Consider the following 18511-nt stretch of genomic DNA (forward strand, 5'->3'; position numbering starts at 1 on the left):
CCTGCCCTACCAATTGAAAAGCAGAATGTAAGTTCCTTGGGTGTAGGGACTTTATTTTTTTTTAGAAAGATTTTATTTATTTTAAGTTTTACAATTTTCCCCCTAATCTTGCTTCCCTCCCCCCACCCCCACAGAAGGCAGTCTGTTAGTCTGGGATGTAGGAACATTCTATGGCATACATTGATCTCAGTTGAATGTGATGACAGAGAAATCATATCCTTAAGGAAGAAAAATAAAGAGATAGCAAAATTGCATAATAAGAAACCGGGTTTTTTCCCCCTAAGTTAAAGGTAATAGTCTTTGGTCTTTGTTTAAAATCCACAGTTCTTTCTCTGGATACAGATGGTATTCTCCATTGCAGACAGCCCCAAATTGTCCCTGGTTGTAGCACTGATGGAATGATTGAGTCCATCAAGGTTGATCATCACCCCCATGTTGCTGTTAGGGTGTACAGTGTTCTTCTGGTTCTGCTGATCTCACTCGGCATCAGTTCATGCTGAATTCCTATCCCTCCTGGTGTTCTGACATACACATACCACAGTTTGCTAAGCCATTCCCCAATTGAAGGACATTTACTTAATTTCCAATTCTTTGCCACCACAAACAGGGCTGCTATGGTGTGTAAGGACTTTATTTGTTTGTTTATTTATTTAGCAAGGCAATGGGGTTAAGTGGCTTGCCCAAGGCCACACAGCTAGGTAATTATTGAGTGTCTGAGGCAGAATTTAAACTCAGGTCCTCCTGACTCCTGGGCCTGGTGCTCTATCCAACTGCCACCTAGCCGCCCCTAGGGACTTTAAACAAATACCTTTCCTTAAGATATTCTTAAGATTGTCCTTAAGTTTCATCCCCACCAAGACACAGGGAATCTTCACTGACTTTGCGCCAAAGCCTATAATTCTCTCCTTCCTCTCTACCTCCTAGCTTTCCAGACTTCTTTTAGTCTCTGCTAAAGTCCCACATCCTGTAAGAAATTTCTATGATTCTCAACGCTGGGACTTTCTGGCTGATAGTCCCTACGCTTTATCCTGTATTTATCTTGATTGTACATATGGGTTTGCATGTGATCTCTTGAGGGAGGGGGGGTGCTGTTTTTTCTCAATTCCCACTCGGGCCCCTTGGAGCGGACCCTTAATTCGAGTTTACTGACTTGTCTCTAAATGCCGCCCACCTGACATCCAGCTGCAGAAGGGGGTGACTCCGTCTCACAGCCTGGCTTTAGTTTGGATTCGGGTAACTCTGTCTAGAAGAGGGCCTGCGCTATTTCTTCCACTTGCATCGGGGCGCACTACGACTTCAAAGTTAAGATGTCATTGCTGGGGCAGCCCTGGAGTCAGGAGGACCTGAGTTCAAATCCGGCCTCGGACACTTAATAACGACTTAGCTGTGTGGCCTTGGGTGAGCCACTTAACCCCACTGCCTGGCAAAAACGGTTTCCTCGGGAGTGCGCGCTGCCCCAGGGAGGGGGTGGGGGTGGGGGTGGGGGTGGGGATCGGCCCCGAAAAACCTCAGAGGGGAGGGGCAACGGGCAGATGCCCCCGAAGCCAAGTCTCAGGATTTCGTTCTTTATTCCTGAGCCCGGCGGCCGCACCAGACCACACAGACCCCCACGCACACACCAGGACTCCCAGGAAGGAGGCGGCGCTCGTCCCGGAGCCTGCGGCGCCCGCCGCCTCTCCGAGCCTCCGCTTCCTCCCCCGTCCCCCCGCGGAGCTGCCGTAGGCGAGCGGGAGCGCAGCACGCAAGCGCGGAAGGGACTGATCCACCTTCCTAAGCGGGGGGGAGCAACTGGAGGGATCCAGCAGGGCCCCGCTCTGCGCAGTTCTCTCATCCCGCGGACTCGCAGCCTCCATGCTCCCGCGTCCCGCGTCTGCTACTCGGAACAGACCCTTCTCTCAGCCTCACCGCATCCCACCCGGTTACTCAATGTTGCCGTCGGCACCCCCCCCCGACCTCCTAAATATGGCCTCTCCAGGGAGGCGAGGACGTCATCACCGGCAAGGGGACGCGTAACCATTGGCCGGGAGGAGCCAGCGGCGTGCTGTGATTGGTCTAACTGGCGGGGAGAGGGCGGAACCGGAAAAAGGTCCAAGCCGGCGCCCAAGGAGGAGAGGCGGGGCCCTTTGGAGCGACTTGGGCTGTATGGAGGACCGCCGGCATGTCGGCAGAGCTGGGTGTCGGGCTGGCCCTTCGGGCAGTGAAGGAGCGGGTGCAGCAAGCGGTGGCGCGGCGGCCTCGGGTGAGAGTAGGGGCCGGGGGTCCTGGGGGTCTCGGGCCCCGCGGCGCCGGGGCCTCCTGGGGATGGGGGAGGGGGAGATGGGGGCGGCGGGGGTGAAGACTAAAATGCCGGAGCCTGACCCCCGGGGGGGCCCTCACGACCTTTGCCGTGGGATGCTTCTTGACCTTTGGGGGATAACCCCCAGGAGGGAACGGAGGCCTGCAAGTCCACGTGAGACGATCACGTGACAATCATGTGACACGACACCCCCCAAAAAATAGCCACCCCAGGCCCCACGAGGGAAGCCGCAGCCGGAGCGCCGGACTTGGGGCCCTGGGCGGCCCCGGACCAGCCGTTTGACCCCCCGGGCCTCAGTGGCGCAGACACCCCCTGGAGGGCCGGGGAGGCCGGCGGAGCCGGAGGAAGGCCCCGGACCAGCGGGGAGCAGGCGAGGGAGAGCCGGGCCTGGGGGCAGGAAGGTCAGGGCCAGCCGCAGACACGCCCCGAGGTGCGGCCCAGGAACACTCACCGAACCCGTTTGCCCCGGTTTCCTTTTCTGTAAAGTGGGGGTATAATAATGCTAAAGTATTTTCAAGTACAGTGCCTGAGACGTAGTAATGGAAATTTTGAAAGGTTTTCTCATCATCATCATATGGATAAGAAAAACTTTTCTAACCATTATAGGGCTGTCCTCTAAGTGGACCCCTGCAAGTGAAACGTTCTCCTGAGGAGGGAGAACTCTTAGGCTAGAAATTCTGAATTCGGGGCGGCTAGGTGGCATAGTGGATAAAGCACCGGCCCTGGAGTCAGGAGTTCCTGGGTTCAAATACGGTCTCAGACACTTAATAATTACCTAGCTGTGTGGCCTTGGGCAAGCCACTTAACCCCGTTTGCCTTACAAAAAAAAACTAAAAAAAAGAAATTCTGAATTCTTTTAAAGAAGAGGACAGAAGGAGGAAATGAAATGTTACTTATAAGTGTACTTGGGAGAAGCAGCAGACTTCTGATTGAATTGGTAGAGACAACTCCCTATACCAGTGCAGATTGGCACCCGCTTTTAGAGTTTTCTCAAGATTTGGTGATTTGTCCTGGCTCATAAAGTCTACTGGCAGAGGTTGAGTTGAACCTAGGTCTTCCTTCAGTTCTTCATCCACTTTGGCATGTGGACAAGTGTTACTATGTGCTGGGCCTAGAGTTTGGGAGACTCATTAGGCTGAATTCAAATCCGCTTTAGACATGAGCTGTGTGACCCTGGGCAAATCATTTAACCCTGTTTGCCTCAGATCCTCATCTGTAATATGAACTGGAGAAAAAAAATGACAAACCGCTCCAGTATGTTTGCCAAGAAAACCCTAAAATCCCTTCAAACAACTGGACAACCATAACAACAATTGGTCTGGCTTGTAGACTTTGTTATCCTGCAGCCAGTCTGGTCAGAACTAAGCTAGTCTGGTCTTTCCATTGCCTAAGTCTGCTAGACCTTGCTCCCAGCTGGCATTGCCTTTGAGGAGACGGAGCCACCTCCACACCTCTTTGAGGCAACTCTCATAGCTGAAGACCAAAAAGTACAACCCTTGGAGAGGAGGGCATCATCAAAAGTGAGAGAGATAGGGAGCACTTTAAAGGTTCCCCCTCTAGTATGTCTGTCAATAGACTTGAAAAGCAGGGAGTTCTATTGTATATCATAACATGGGGGCGATGATGAACTTTAATGGATTGCTCATTCCATCAATGCAATCAATAATCAGGATAATTTTAGACTACCTTCGACAGAGAATACCATCTGTATCCAGAGAAGAACCATGGAGTTTAAACAAAGACCAAAGACTATTACCTTCAATTTTTTTAAAAATTATCTTATGTACAACATAATTTTGCTATCTCTAATATTTTATTTTCTCCTCAAGGATATGATTTCCATCTCAGTGTTCAATTTTGATCAATGTATAGCATAGAAACAATGTAAAGATTATCAGGCTGCCTTCTGGGGGGGATTATAGAATTCAAACCCTTACAAAAAACAATAGGTAGAAACTACCATTGTATATAATCGGAAAACAAATAAAATATTAATTTTTTTTAAAAAAAGGAAAAACAGGAAGTTTTGAATTGGGAGTCAGGAGACTCTGGGGTCACCGAGCTCAGTGTAGAGCACTACTTTTACCTCATTTGATCCTCACAACAACCCTGGGAAGTTGGTGCTTTCATTATCCCCCTTTTACAGAGGAGGAAACTGAGGCAAACAGGTTACTTGACTTGCCCAGGGTCATACAACTAGTGAGACTGAAGCTAGATTTGAACTCTGGTCTTCCCAAGTCCAGCATCTAAACACCTATTTATAGGAATTTGTTTTGTAGATAAGGTAAATTTGGAGGAATGGAAGAAGCTAGTGAAGCAGATTTGTGAGTTGGGCAAGGTGGTGACAGTCCACAGGAAAGAAGATAGCTCTTCTAATTCCGTTTCCTGCCCTCTCAAGGAATATTAAAGTTTCCTCCCAACTGGAAATTGTCTGATTCTTTGAAATACCTGAGATTAAATGGGGTTATTTGACAATAGCTATCCAAGTCAGTGGATTTTATTATTTAAAAGGAGATTCCACCATTTAAATAATGACTGTAGAAAGTAGTTAAACTGTAATCAGAATCCTTAGATCCATCATCCTAGACCATTACCAGCAGTTGATTCATGGACCATTTAGCTTGCTTTTCCTTGGAACTTTGCTATTGTGAATGAGAAGGTAAAAATAAGGTGTGTGTGTGGAGAGAGTGTTATGAATCTGTATAAATTCAAGTTTGCAAAACTTTTGAGGTAGAGGAGGGAGGCATTCATTTAGCGGTAAGATCATTAGACTACTACTCGAAGACATGTCCCATCTCCTCCCATAACTAGTTCTGTACAGCAACGAGCAAGTCACTTAAGTTCCTTGGGCCTCAGTTTTCTTTCTAAAATGAAAGAATTGGGCCAGCTTATCTCCAAGGTTCCCTTCACCTCTAAAATTTTAGCTGTCTCAGTCCCATTTCTCATGATCATTGGGCAGAACCCTCCAAAGGAACCCATCAGCTGGTGGGAATGGGATTTGGGAGATCTTTAGTGCCTTTCTTAGTCTCCTAAAACTGCGTTTAAGGAAGAAGAGAGCATGCTCTCTAATGTATTTCACAAATTCAGCTGCCAAAAAGTACAAGATCTGAACTGTGCCTGCTTCTTTATTGACCCCCACAGTAATACTGGTTCATTGACTAGAGCTGCATTACTTTGTGTTAAGAAATCTGCAAGGAACCAGGTAAAGCATTAGTACATAAAAACAGATGACTTTTTTCTTTTCCCAGTAAAAATGAGGGGACTTCTCATCACTGCTATAGTCTTTGGATTTCCAAGAACTAGGCTTTTTCTTACCTGTTTGAGGTAGAAACAGGTTGCACCCAGATGTCAATTTGTTTTGTTTTTAATTTTGAAGAATATTGCCTTAGAACTGGTTGCAACCCAAGCTTCCCTTTCAAAGAAGGGCACATCTCTCATGATTGAACTCAAATTTGTTCTCCTAAGCCGTTCTGAGTCACAAATTGCAGCTAATTTCCTTCCCTCCCTTTCTCCCTCTTCTGAAACTGAGTTACTCAGGCTTGCAGAGAACACAAAGGAACAGAAAATTGGTGCAGGACAGTATGGCCTTTCTAACTGAGCCATCAGGGCCCAGTAAATAGGTTTCCTTCTGATCAAAGGAATGTCAATTTGCTATTTGTTCCTGCTTCTGCTGAGGAAGAAAAACCTTTTTTGGGGGCAGCAGATTAACTTGAACTCTCATGTATTTAAAGGTAAATTTACTACTCCCTATAGAAACAATGCTAAAACAGGCACTGTCAGGATTCTTGTTGCAATACTTTTCCATTGAATTTACTGGGATAATTTTTTTAAAAGATTTTATTTATTTTGAGTTTTACAATTTTTTTTCCCTAATCTTACTTCCCTCCCCCCACCCCCCACAGAAGGCAATTTGTCAGTCCTTTCATTGTTTCCATAGTATACATTGATTCAAATTGAATGTGATGAGAGAGAAAAAAATATCCTTAAGGAAGAAACATAAAGTAAAAGATATAGCAATATCAGGTTTTTTTTCCTAAATTAATGGTAATAGTCCTTGAACTTTGTTCAAACTCCGCAGTTCTTTCTTTAGATACAGATGGTATTCTCCATCGCAGACAGTCCCAAATTGTCCCTGGTTGTTGCACTGATGAAATGAGCAAGTCCATCAAGGTTGATCATCATCCCCATGTTGCTGTTGGGGTGTACAGTGTTTTTCTGATTCTGCTCATCTCAGCATCAGTTCATGCAAATCCCTCCAGGCTTCCCTGAATTCCCGTCCCTCCTGGTTTCTAATTAGAACAATAGTGTTCCATAACATACATAGACCACAGTTTGCTAAGTCATTCCCCAATTGAAGGACATTTACTTGATTTCCAATTCTTTGCCACCACAAACAGGGCTTCTATGAATATTTTTGTGCAAGTTATGTTTTTACCCTTTTTCATCATCACTTTATAGACCCAGTAGTGGTATTGCTGGATCAAAGGGTGTGCACATTTTTGTTGCCCTTTGGGCATGGTTGCAGACTGCTCTCCAGAAAGGCTGGATGATTTCACAGCTCCACCAACAATGTATTAGTATCCCAGATTTCCCACAATCCTTCCAACAGTGATCATTTTCCTTTCTGGTCATATTGGCCAGCCTGAGAGGTATGAGGTGGTACCTCAAAGATGCTTTAATTTAAAAAAACATTGACTCAGTTTTCTGTGTATTTTAGAAATGAGTCCTTTGTCAGAAATATTAGTTGTCAAAATTGTTTCCCGGGACGGCTAGGTGTCGCAGTGAATAGAGCACCGCTGCTGGATTCAGGAGTGCCTGAGTTCAAATCCGGCCTCAGACACTTAGTAATTACTTAGTTGTGTGACCTTGGGCAAGCCACTTAACCCCATTTGCCTTGCAAAGAAACAAAACAAAAAACCTATTTTTAAAAAAATTGTTTCCCAGTTTACTACATTTCTTTTGATCTTGGTTACAGTGGTTTTGTCTGTGCAAAAGCCTTTTAATTTAATGTAATCAAAATCGTCTAGTTTGTTTTTAGTGATGTTCTCCATTTCTTCCTTAGTCATAAACTGCTTCCCTTTTCTTAGATCTGACAGGTAAACTACTCCTTGATCTTCTAGTTTGCTTATAATATTTTTTTATGTCTAAATCCTGTATCCATTTGGATCTTATCTTGGTATAGGGTGTGAGGTGTTGGTCTAATCCAAGTTTCTTCCATACTAACTTCCAATTTCCCCAGCAGTTTTTAATCAAAGAGAGAGTTTTTATCCCAATAGCTGGATTCTTTGGGTTTATCAAATAGCAGATTACTATAATTGTTTCCTGCTATTGCACCTAGTCTATTCCATTGGTCCACCACTCTGTTTCTTAGCCAATACCATTCAGTGTTGATGACTGTTGCTTTATAATTTTAGATCTGGTAGGGCTAAGTCACCTTTTGCACTTTTTTTCATTGAGTCCCTGGAAATTCTTGACTTTTTATTTCTCCATATGAATTTACTTACCACCTTTTCTAACTCATTAAAGTAATTTTTTGGAATTTTGACTGGTAGGGCACTAAACAGGTAGTTTTGTTTTGGTAGAATTGTCATTTTTATTATATTAACTTGACCTATCCATGGGCAGTTGATATTTGCCCAGTTTTTAAAATCTGATTTAATTTGTGTGAGAAGTGTTTTGTAATTGTTTTCAAAAAGTTTCTGAGTCTGCCTTGGCAAATAGACTCCCAAGTATTTTATATTGTCTGAGGTTACTTTGAATGGGATTTCTCTTCTAACTCTTCCTGCTATATCTTGCCAGTCATATGTAGAAAAGTTGAGGATTTATGAAGGTTTAGTTTTTTTCCTGCAACTTTGCTAAAGTTGTCTGATTGTTTCCAGTAGTTTTTTGGATTAATTGGGATTCTCTAGGTAGACCTTCATGTCATCTGCACAGAGTGAGAGTTTTGTCTCTTCCTTCCCAATCCTAATTTCTTCAATTTCTTTTTCTTCTCTAATTGCTGAAGCTAACATTTCTAATACAATATTGAATAGTAGTGGTGATAATGGACATCCTTGTGTCACCCCTGATCTTATTGCGAATGCCTCTAGCCTCTCCCTGTTGAATATAATGCTTGTTAATGGTTTCAGATAGAGACTGCTTATTATTTCTAAGGAACGGTCCATTCATTCCTACACTCTCTAGTGTTTTTAGTAGGAATGGGTGCTGTATTTTGTCAAAAGCTTTTTCAGTATCTATTGATATAATCATATAATTTCTGATAGGTTTGTTGTTGATATAATTAATTATGCTGTGGGATGATTCTTTTTAACTGCCTGTATTGCTACCTTTTGCTCAAGTATGGTGCTTTTCCCTTGGCAGGATCTCCCAGCCATTCAACCTCGGCTAGTAGCTGTGAGCAAAACCAAGCCTGCTGACATGGTGATTGAGGCATATTCTCATGGACAGCGCAGCTTTGGAGAGAACTATGTAAGTGCCCCTCCATGGCAGTGAAAGCATCTGACTGGACTTCAGAAGATGCCCAATTGCAGGACTTTGAACTCATGCAATTTTCATTTTAATCTTCTTAGGTTCAGGAGCTGTTAGAAAAAGCATCAAATACTAAAGTAAGTGGGTATTTCCAGATTCTGTAAATTCATTCTAAATACTGAGAGTTCTCCCTGGGCTGTTTACAATAGGGGAAGTCAAGGAGCTCAGAGAATTGTCCATTCTGGTTTGGCTCCATGTTTTTTTTTCCCCAGCTAAAGGAAAAGCTTTCATATATAATCCCTTCCGTTTCTGAATCTGATGATTCAATATGACTAATATTTGTTGAATTTTTCTCCCTTGTGGATCCCTAAAAATGATAGGTTGCAGTAGCATGTCATTATCTTAAAAGTTACAAGCCCCCATAAACTTGGATGTAAAAACCACTCCCCTGGGGTGAGGGAAAGGCAGGGGACAGGACCCTGCCAGGGGAGGGGAGAGGAGAAGCAGGGATCCTAGAATAATAATCAAATCTCTTCAGTCTGAGGAAACTAAGAAAGGAGAGGAGTAGGGGTTTAACCAAGCACACCTGGAGCTGGAGCTCTTGTACTTCAGGGGATAGAGCCAGGTACATGTGGAGATCCCCAGCCCAGAGCTGACTGTCAGCAATTCTGATGTGTGTCCTCTTGATCAGAGTCAAACTTCACCTCTTCTCTCACCTCTGTTTCTTCAGATTCTATCTTCATGCCCTGAAATAAAATGGCATTTCATTGGCCACCTGCAGAAACACAATGTCAACAAATTAATTGGTAAGGAAATAAACTAACACTTTTCCATGAAAGGTAAGAGAATAAACCTCAAGTGAAAACTCATCTGATTTATCTATTGATGATGATTGATTTCTTTCAGGTAAGAAATCTGGGTTCTTAATATTTTCAGGGTAAAGCGACATGGCAAAAACTGAATAATTGATGCTTGTGGAACCAGATTTAAAAAACAATATTCCATATGCTTATTTATTTATATCAGCTGCAGATTAATGATATGTCACCTTCACAAGTTAGCCTTTCCAGGCTCCTCACACCTTCCTTCCCTCTGTAATGCACCCACACTGACCTTGTGCCATTCCTCATGTGGGACACTATCTGCTGACTCTCCCACCTGCAGTGCCTGGTCTCTCCCTGACCTTCCCTGTGTTCCTGACTGAAACTTCCTGCTTAACAATCTTCAGGTGCTTTCTGTTGCCTCTAGAATAAAATATAAACTCCTGGCTCCAGCTTTTTTCATGTTGCTTCCCTTCATCCATACCATATTCTAGCCATATGGAGAATTAGCTCTTCACCAGATGTGATGTGCCATCTTAGCCCAGATCCTCCATCTGAATTGTGGTGCCCTCCTCTTGTTTGTTTTGTCTACCTTACACAAATGTATACTTGTTGTATTTCTCTTAGTAAAATGTTAATACACTCCTTGAGAGTAAGAAATTTTCCCTTTTTTTGTGGTATATCTATCACCAGTACCTAACATTGCCTGACTCGTAACCAGACACCAATGGATCGATTATCATCAGTTTAAATACTCTCCAGTGACACAAATTCTAGGCCATCTACTCCTTTACCTGTGCCACTCATGTTCATGGGGGTCATTTCTCTCTCTTGATAACTTTTATGTCATTACTCCCACACAGTTATTTGTCAGTTAGATGTTGCAGTTTGCAGCAGTTTTGAACTACCCCCAGAACCATCCCCAAAATTTGAACTACCAAACTATACAAACTTTTTGGCCCATTGGTACCACCCTTAGACCTCTTACTCAAAAAAGATCAAAGAATCACCAATTGATAAATGATCAAAGGAAATGAAAAGGCAGTTCTTAGATGAATAAAATTAAAGCTATGTATAGTCATGAAAAAGTGCTCTAAATCATTATTGATTAGAGAAATGCACATTTAAAAAACTCTGAGGTACTGTACATCTCATACATATCAGACTGACCAATATGATTAAAAAAAGATCAAAGTTGGAGGGAATGTGGCAAAATTGGGACACTAATGCATTGTTGGTAGACATGTGAACTGATCCAACCTTTCTGGAGAGCAATTTGGAATTATAACCAAAGAACAGTAAAATTGTGCATACCTTTTGATCCAGCAACACAACTCCCAGGTCTGTATCCCAAAGAGATCAGGAAAAAGGGTAAGAAACCCACATGTACAAAAATATTTATAGCAGCCCTTTTCTTAGTGGCAAAGAATTGCAAATTGAAGGAATGCCCATCATTAGGGGAATGCCTGAACAAATTGTGGTATATGAATGTGGTGGAGTACAATTGTTCTGTAAGAAATGATGAGAGATGCAGTTTCAGAATAGCCTGGAGAGACTTGCATGAACTGATGCTAAATGAATGAGCAGAATCAGAAGAAGATTGTACACACTTATAGCAACATTGAGTGATTATCAGCTTTGATGAACTTGTTATTTCAACAGAACAATAATCAATGATAATTCTAAAAGACTTGTGAGGGAAATATTATCCCTATCCAGAGAAGGAACTATGGATTTTAAATATAGACCAAAATTTACTATCTTCAATTTTTTTTCTAAATTTTTTTCCCATTTTGATTTGATACTTCTTTCACAACATGAATAATAAGAATCTATGTTTATCATGGTTATACATGTATATCCTATATTAATTGCTTTCTGACAGGAAGAAAGAGAAGAAAAATGTGAAACTCAAAATCTTTCCCCAAAAAAAGTTGAAAACTGCCATTCCATGTGATTGGAAAGAATAAATAAATAAAATATTTTTTAAAAGGAGGAAAGGGACCTATTTATATAAAACTATTTTTAGTAGCCCTTTTTGTAGTAGCCAAAAGCTAGAAACTAATGGAGGGCACACCTATTGGGGAATAATCAAATAAATTATGGTATAGTAATGTATTATAATATTATTGTGCCATAAGAAGTTACAAACTAAACTATTAAATATAAATCCAAACTTTGTACCAGTTCAGCTATATAAATTGGTCAAAAGTGAAGTGAGTATATCTAGGAGAGTAAATTACATACAGTCATAGCTAACAAAGAAAAACAAGACTTTAGACTTGAAAGACTTTTAAATTCTGATTAATGGGGGCAGCTAGGTGGCGCAGTGATAAAGCACCAGCCCTGGAGTCAGGAGTACTTGGGTTCAAATCCGGTCTCAGACACTTCATAATTACCTAGCTGTGTGGCCTTGGGCAAGCCACTTAACCCCATTTGCCTTGCAAAAAACCTAAAAAAAAAAATTCTGATTAATGCATTGATTAAACACAAGTGTAGAAACCTGATGATGAAATGTGCCATCCATATCCTGCAAAGATGTCATGGACTTAAAATGAAGAATGAAAGATATACTTTTGGACATGGTTAATGTGGTCACTTTTTTTGCTGAGTTATGCACATTAATATTAAGGGTTTCATTATTTAAACTGTTCCAGGAGAGTGGAGACTATTTGGAAGGGGAGATTCTACATACTTGTATAAATTATAAGATATTATAGCTACTTATTCCCATTATGTAACTCTACATTTCCTATTGCAACATAATGTGGTATTCTAGGCCTTCTAGCCACATAGCATTCTTACTGGAATGTCAAAGATAGTGATATTTAAAAGATATAGATTTTTTTAAAAAGTTGATCAAGAGTACATGTTAACTTATTTGTGAAATTCTGCTGGATAGGTAAGCTTCAGAGAGGATCCATGTTACTTAGACAGATACTGGGAATGGCCTAGAATTGGATAGAAGATAGAGAGTGAGCTAGATTCCTTTTGGGAAATCTGGAGGACTTTTAATAACCCCATTCTTCTCCCTGAAAGAAAGATCTCGTATGTGAATAAATGAATGTTGACTTCAACTAAAGAAAATTAGATAGATAGATAGATAGATAGATAGATAGATAGATAGATAGATAGATATTGGCATTTAATTCTATATATTAGTATTTTCCTTATTGATCCTTGCTGCTGGAACAGTCCCAACACCCAGTCTAGCCCATGCGCAGTGATAGTATCTCCTGAATGAACAGCCAATAGATGCTGGAATCAGAAAGCCCATTTGCATTCAACCTCAGACCTGTTCAAATAGTGTGAGTTCCAGGGGGAGCTTTACATAGTAAGAGATAGGTAACTGCTTGGTGAATCCCTGACTCTGGGCCAGTCACTTGACCTCTCTCCTCAGTTTCCTTATCCATAAAATGCACACAATTATGCCATTTACCTCCAGGGTTGTTGGGAGCACCTAAGGGATAGTATTTGTAAAGTATTTTGTAAACCTTAAAGCTCTAACTGCCAATTATTATTATTATATTATTAACATGATTATGGTTAAGAGCTCAGTACCAAGAGACCAGCAACCCGTAGGAAGAGGTTGAGTAGGAAATCAAGTCTGCTCCATTTCTTCTTCCTCCTTGCAGCTGTCCCCAACCTTTACATGTTGGAAACCGTGGACTCTGTGAAATTGGCAGACAAAGTCAACAATTCCTGGCAGAAGAAAGGCTCTCCAGAGAGACTAAAAGTCATGGTGCAGATTAACACCAGTGGGGAAGAAAGTAAGTGACTAAGACCAAACTAATGGCTTTTACTTCCCTTGGGGTGAGCAATGATTACAGCCTATAAAATGAGAATACTTAAGCTACCTACCTGGTTGGGAGAGAGATGCTATGGAAGTGAGTTATTATCACATACCAGCATCTTCTAGGAGAGCTGATGTTGCCATTTCCTGTCAAACTTTGTGAAAGTCACTGCTGACCCTGGAGTGCGCAGCAGCTCAAGTGGAATTGCTTCCCACCCACTGGAGCTGAAGGGGAGGAGGGGTAATTTGGGTCTGTTGAGAATGCCTAATTACAGCCAACATTTCAGAAAAGGAATAGAAATTTTAGATTTGAATATTTTCAGATTTATTTTCTTAAATTTTTTCATAAATTCTCATCTTTAGTATTACTTTAGTACATGGAATGCTAAACAATCAGTGTAGATTTTTATCAGTTATTTGACATGCTGGAGTTGAAGGTATACATGATTATTATTTTATAAACAGCTTTTTGTTCACAGCCATCAAAATTTAGCCAGTGTTCATCAATAATTATGTTTTTTTAGTTTACAAGAGATAGCACAATTTGGATATTTTCTTCCTCCCTTTATTCACATCCGCAATTCTGCTGCATCTTCCAGATGGACCATTCAATATGTAGAGATACAATTTATAGTTACATCATTTCTTAATGATTAGCAGAAATTTAATATTATTCGGAAATCAAGTGACACCAGAAACTATTAAATAAATGATGGAACCTATGGATTATGGTCACTTAGATCAGTAAATAAGGATACTCTGTAGTCACAGAGCCAGTGATAAATCATATAGTCAACCATTGTTGAAAATTCTTGTACTAGAGGTAACTAGGTGGCACAGTAGGTAAAGTACCAGCCCTGGAATCAGGAGGACCCGAGTTCAAATCTGCCTTCAGACACTTAATAATTACCTAGCTGGGCAAGCCACTTAATCCCATTGCCTTGCAAAAAAAATAATAATAATAATTTTTGTCATAATAAACCTCCAGTAGGTTTAGTGATACCTTACCACATGCACAGAAGTACACATTTCATGGGGGGAGCGCATGGCACATGCACACATATATACTCTATTAACTGACTGCTACTTTCACCTTCTCTAGACCTGAGTTTCCTCATATGTAAAGTAAAGAGATCAGCCTGGTTGAGCACCAAGGTCCCTGCCAGCTCTAAATCTGTGATTCTGTGAGCTGGGTTATTAATAAATAAAGAAACTTATTAATCAGTAACTCCTCAATGATAAGAATATCACAACTCCTACCAGTGTCCCCCACAAAGCCCTCTTGGAGTTCTTGAGTCTGGGAGAGGAAGTCCAACTCCTGAAATGTTCTATCCAGTCCCATAGTCAACCCTGGCTCAGACAGTCTCCTGACTGTAGATTTCGACCTCAAAGATGTGCTGGGCCCTCTGAGAGTTCTTAAAAGAGAAGAGCATTTTGCCCGAGGACAGTCTGTTTTGGTGGGGGGTGAGGTGGGATGGGTTGGAAATGAAGCATCTTCTGTCACTGAACAGCTTCATGGATGTGAATCTTTCTATCCATGAAGGTAAACATGGGCTCCCACCTTCAGAGACTGTGACCACGGTGGAACACATCAACGCCAAGTGTCCCAGCCTGGAGTTCGTGGGTCTGATGACCATTGGGAGTTTTGGACACGACCTCAGTCAAGGGCCCAACCCAGACTTCCAGGTAGAGTGGCAGGGAGGCCCCAGCCTAGCAGCACTGATGTGGGGGGCTGGCACCCTAGACCCTTGGCTCTGATCTGGACTGTCTTTCCTCTCTCTAAATCTTGTCTGGTTCTAACATTCTGCAGGATACTCTGTAGAGCTTGGCCATAATGACAGACTTTAAAGGCAGTTTAGATTTTAATCAAATCTGTGCAAAGTTAAAACTCCCTTTAAAGGAAGTATGTCCAACCCATAGCCCACAGACCACGTGTGACTCTCAAAGCCTACTCATGCAGCATTATTACATTTTGCTGTAATCCTCATTGGTGATAAGGGTTATATTATAGTCATAAATAAATATTAAATTCTAAATGCAGCCCTTGACAAGTTTTTGGTGGGCAATGTGGCCCAGAAAAGCTAAAATGTTGGACACCCATTCCCTAAAGTCAAACATTTGCGGAAAGGCAATGAATAGCTTCCCAAAGAAATTCTCCATAGACATCTCTTCAGTTGAAATATATATTTTGAGAAGAAGGATGTGCTTGGTTTCTTTTCTGCTGAAAACTTTTCATGAAGTAAGCAGTTTCCCAGAAAACATGCCAGTGGAACTTCTGAGAGCCAAGTTCCTCCTGCGTCAAAAGGACTAAATAAGCTTGAACAGAAATCTAAATGCAGCCCTCTGCCATTGACATGGCTCAGAGGAGGCATGTTTCACCTGACCTTTCCCTCCTTTTGACCAGGCTCTGTTGTCCTTGCGGAAGGAGCTGTGTGAGAAGCTTGGCCTCCCCATTGAGCAGGTGGAACTGAGCATGGGCATGTCCATGGACTTCCAGCATGCGGTAAGCTCCTGCCCACCAGGCCTGTGTCTGCCTCAGTGGCATCACCAAAGGCAACAAGATAGGGTTAGTCACCACCAGGGGGGTCTCTGAGGCACCTCCGCTGAACCAGGATGGTACCTGTGGTCAGTCTTTGCCTCCTTGTGTATGTGAGGCACATTTTGAGAGTGTACCTCCAGCATCATTTGTTGTCATTCAATATTCTCTCCATTTCTCTCCAGATTGAAGTGGGATCCACAAATGTCCGTGTAGGAAGTACTATTTTTGGAGAACGGGATTATTCAAAGAAACCAACTACCGACAAGGCCACAACCAGCATAAAGTCTACAGTGGAGGTAACCCAAAAGCATTGAACCAAGAAAGGAAAAGCCTCTACCTATCAAGGACCATGTGTGGAAAATTTAACTATGCACTAACCCAAATTTTAATTTTTATAACCCAGGTTGTAGGGCAACACTTCTTTTGTTAAAATTTGGGCCTTTGAGCTCTACTTATTATTGTATTGATGGAAATCATCCTTATTTAATATCTTTGATACCTTAGATCCATTTAAGTCATTGACTTAGGACTGTCATGGAACTAGAGAATCAAGGCAGGAAAGGTACCAAATCAGAATTAACCCTTGATCCTCTCCAGAAATACTAACTCATCATGAATGCCTTTTTGCAAGTTGAAATGTGTTCACCAAAGCCTATATTTAACTGCTATCAAATGTATTTTCAGTTGCTCTTCCCCTATTCACTGGTGCTTCATCTACTCTTAATAGAGATGGAGACCCTCCAGAGTAACCACCATCCCTGCCCCGAGATAGGCTTGGGCGCCTTCATCCTCTCTCTTTCATAATATGCCCAAAGATAATGTTCACTTTCTCTATTGAAGAATAGCAGAAATAGACAAATTCATGGCTCATATTGTGCTCCACTCCCAAAAGGCAGCTGCTGAATTAATGAACTTGGTGTGATTAGCCTTTCTGTTCTTTTGATCCTGAAAATAGGATTTGTGATTAGTTGCATCTCACCTCCTATCCTAGGGAATGGAATCTCCCCCCAAAAGGTGGCAACATAAAATTTTTAGTATATATATATATATAGTCTGCTTCCTTGTTTCTGATGGCGAAATTTAATGGTAGTTTTCCAGAAATGGACAGAGCCCTTCAAATCTAGGCCAAGTCAAAAGCTTCAAACAGGACTGACTTTGAGTACTCCTCCTTACAGAGTATTCCAGCAGCCAAGTTTATACCTCCCAACCATATTTTGAAGTAATCATTTTGTAAATTTTCCTGTTTACTAGCAAAATAGCTTGGCTTTTATGAGCATGAAAATGGCCAAAATGCACTATTGAAAATACATGGGAAAAAAAAGGGGTGTGTGTGTGTGTGTGTGTGTGTGTGTGTGCGTGTGTGTGCGTGTGTGTGCGTGTGTGTGCGTGTGTGCATGTGTGTGTGTGTGTTGAGCGCACCTCCCCCATAAATTAGCTTCTTGCTTAATTTATTCAATCTCTGGACTTAATTTTATAGATTAACCTGTGAAATATTATGTGAATGTAATTTTTAAAAATTCTTAATCCAATATGAATTCTGTGCTTTTAAAGCTACAGTGTGATAGTTCATAGTCTACTAAATAAAAATGTAAGTTTGAATTATGCCATCTGTGCCAATACAAAGCAATTAAAAGATTATTTTTTTTATACTCTGTTGTAGTAAATGTGTTCTTTGAAATGATAGGGAGGGGTGGTTAGGTGGTGCAGTGGATAAAGTACCAGCCCTGGAGTCAGGAGTGCCTGGGTTCAAATCCGGTCTCAGACACAATAATTGCCTAGCTCTGTGGCCTTGGGCAAGCCACTTAACCCCATTGCCTTGCAAAAACTAAAAAGGGGGGGGCAGCAACTTTACTGGCTTCATTTCATTTTGGAAAACAGCTTCTTTCAAAATCACTACTGTAGCCAAATTTCAGCAATGGATGAAAAAAGGGATTATCATCAACCTAAAGAGGGAGAAAAAAAAGCCTTAGAAATTATCAAGATGAGTAATGCTGCCCTCCTGTACTCCCTAAAACACACCTCTAGATGGCGACATTTCCTAACCCTGCAAAGTCCAGGGACCGGCTAAACCCAGGAGGCTATTGAGTCCTAACTAGTGAACATGTCCCCATGACAAATACAAGGGAGAGGCAGCAGCAGGGTCCTTGGGACCCAGGGGCTCAGGTAAGCCAAAATGGAGGAAGCAGAATAACTGAGAGACCCTAAGGGAGAGGGAAATGTGAGCCTGGGAAGGAGGCAGTCCTGCCTCTGAATCTGATTCCAGAACAGCCCTCTGGGTTTTGATGAGTGGAAGAGGGCACCAGCCTACTGGAAGGGCAGCCAAAGGACAGATGAACATAAGGATCATCCTTCAGGCAGTCCTATTACTGGCCAACAACCAAAAAAAGGGGTGGGATTGTCCTCCCCATGCCAGGATCCAAAGTTCTGGTGTGCTCTGCTACCATTCTTTCCTCAAATAAACTTAGGTGTCCCTCTTCTTTGAATTAAACCAAATTTCTTTTAAACTCTATTTTTAGCCTACCTTGCCTCCTTTTAACTCAACATTCAAATGATTTTCCCCACCACCACCACCAGAAAGGAAAACTTTATATTTG

General features: G+C 41.9%; 1 protein-coding gene across 1 annotated transcript; it reads left to right on the top strand.

Moving 5' to 3' along the window:
* Positions 1-2109: 2109 nt before the first annotated feature.
* Positions 2110-17566, top strand: PLPBP (pyridoxal phosphate binding protein). Its single transcript, XM_074208775.1, has 8 exons — positions 2110-2239; positions 8657-8764; positions 8866-8901; positions 9495-9570; positions 13221-13355; positions 14922-15064; positions 15783-15881; positions 16100-17566. Exons 1-8 carry the CDS (start codon positions 2159-2161, stop codon positions 16229-16231), a joined length of 810 nt encoding a protein of 269 aa, XP_074064876.1. The 5' UTR covers positions 2110-2158; the 3' UTR covers positions 16232-17566.
* Positions 17567-18511: the final 945 nt, after the last annotated feature.

The sequence above is a fragment of the Macrotis lagotis genome, chromosome 1 (assembly GCF_037893015.1).
Source record: "Macrotis lagotis isolate mMagLag1 chromosome 1, bilby.v1.9.chrom.fasta, whole genome shotgun sequence".
Taxonomy (NCBI): Eukaryota; Metazoa; Chordata; class Mammalia; order Peramelemorphia; family Peramelidae; genus Macrotis; species Macrotis lagotis.

What these genes read in the sequence shown, in the direction of transcription:
- PLPBP (XM_074208775.1), top strand. Translation starts at nt 2,159, where the DNA reads ATGTCGGCAGAGCTGGGTGTCGGGCTGGCCCTTCGGGCAGTGAAGGAG. An exon ending in CGGTGGCGCGGCGGCCTCGG is followed by an intron (nt 2,240 to 8,656) that starts GTGAGAGTAGGG and finishes TTCCCTTGGCAG; the next exon opens with GATCTCCCAGCCATTCAACC. An exon ending in AAAAAGCATCAAATACTAAA is followed by an intron (nt 8,902 to 9,494) that starts GTAAGTGGGTAT and finishes CTGTTTCTTCAG; the next exon opens with ATTCTATCTTCATGCCCTGA.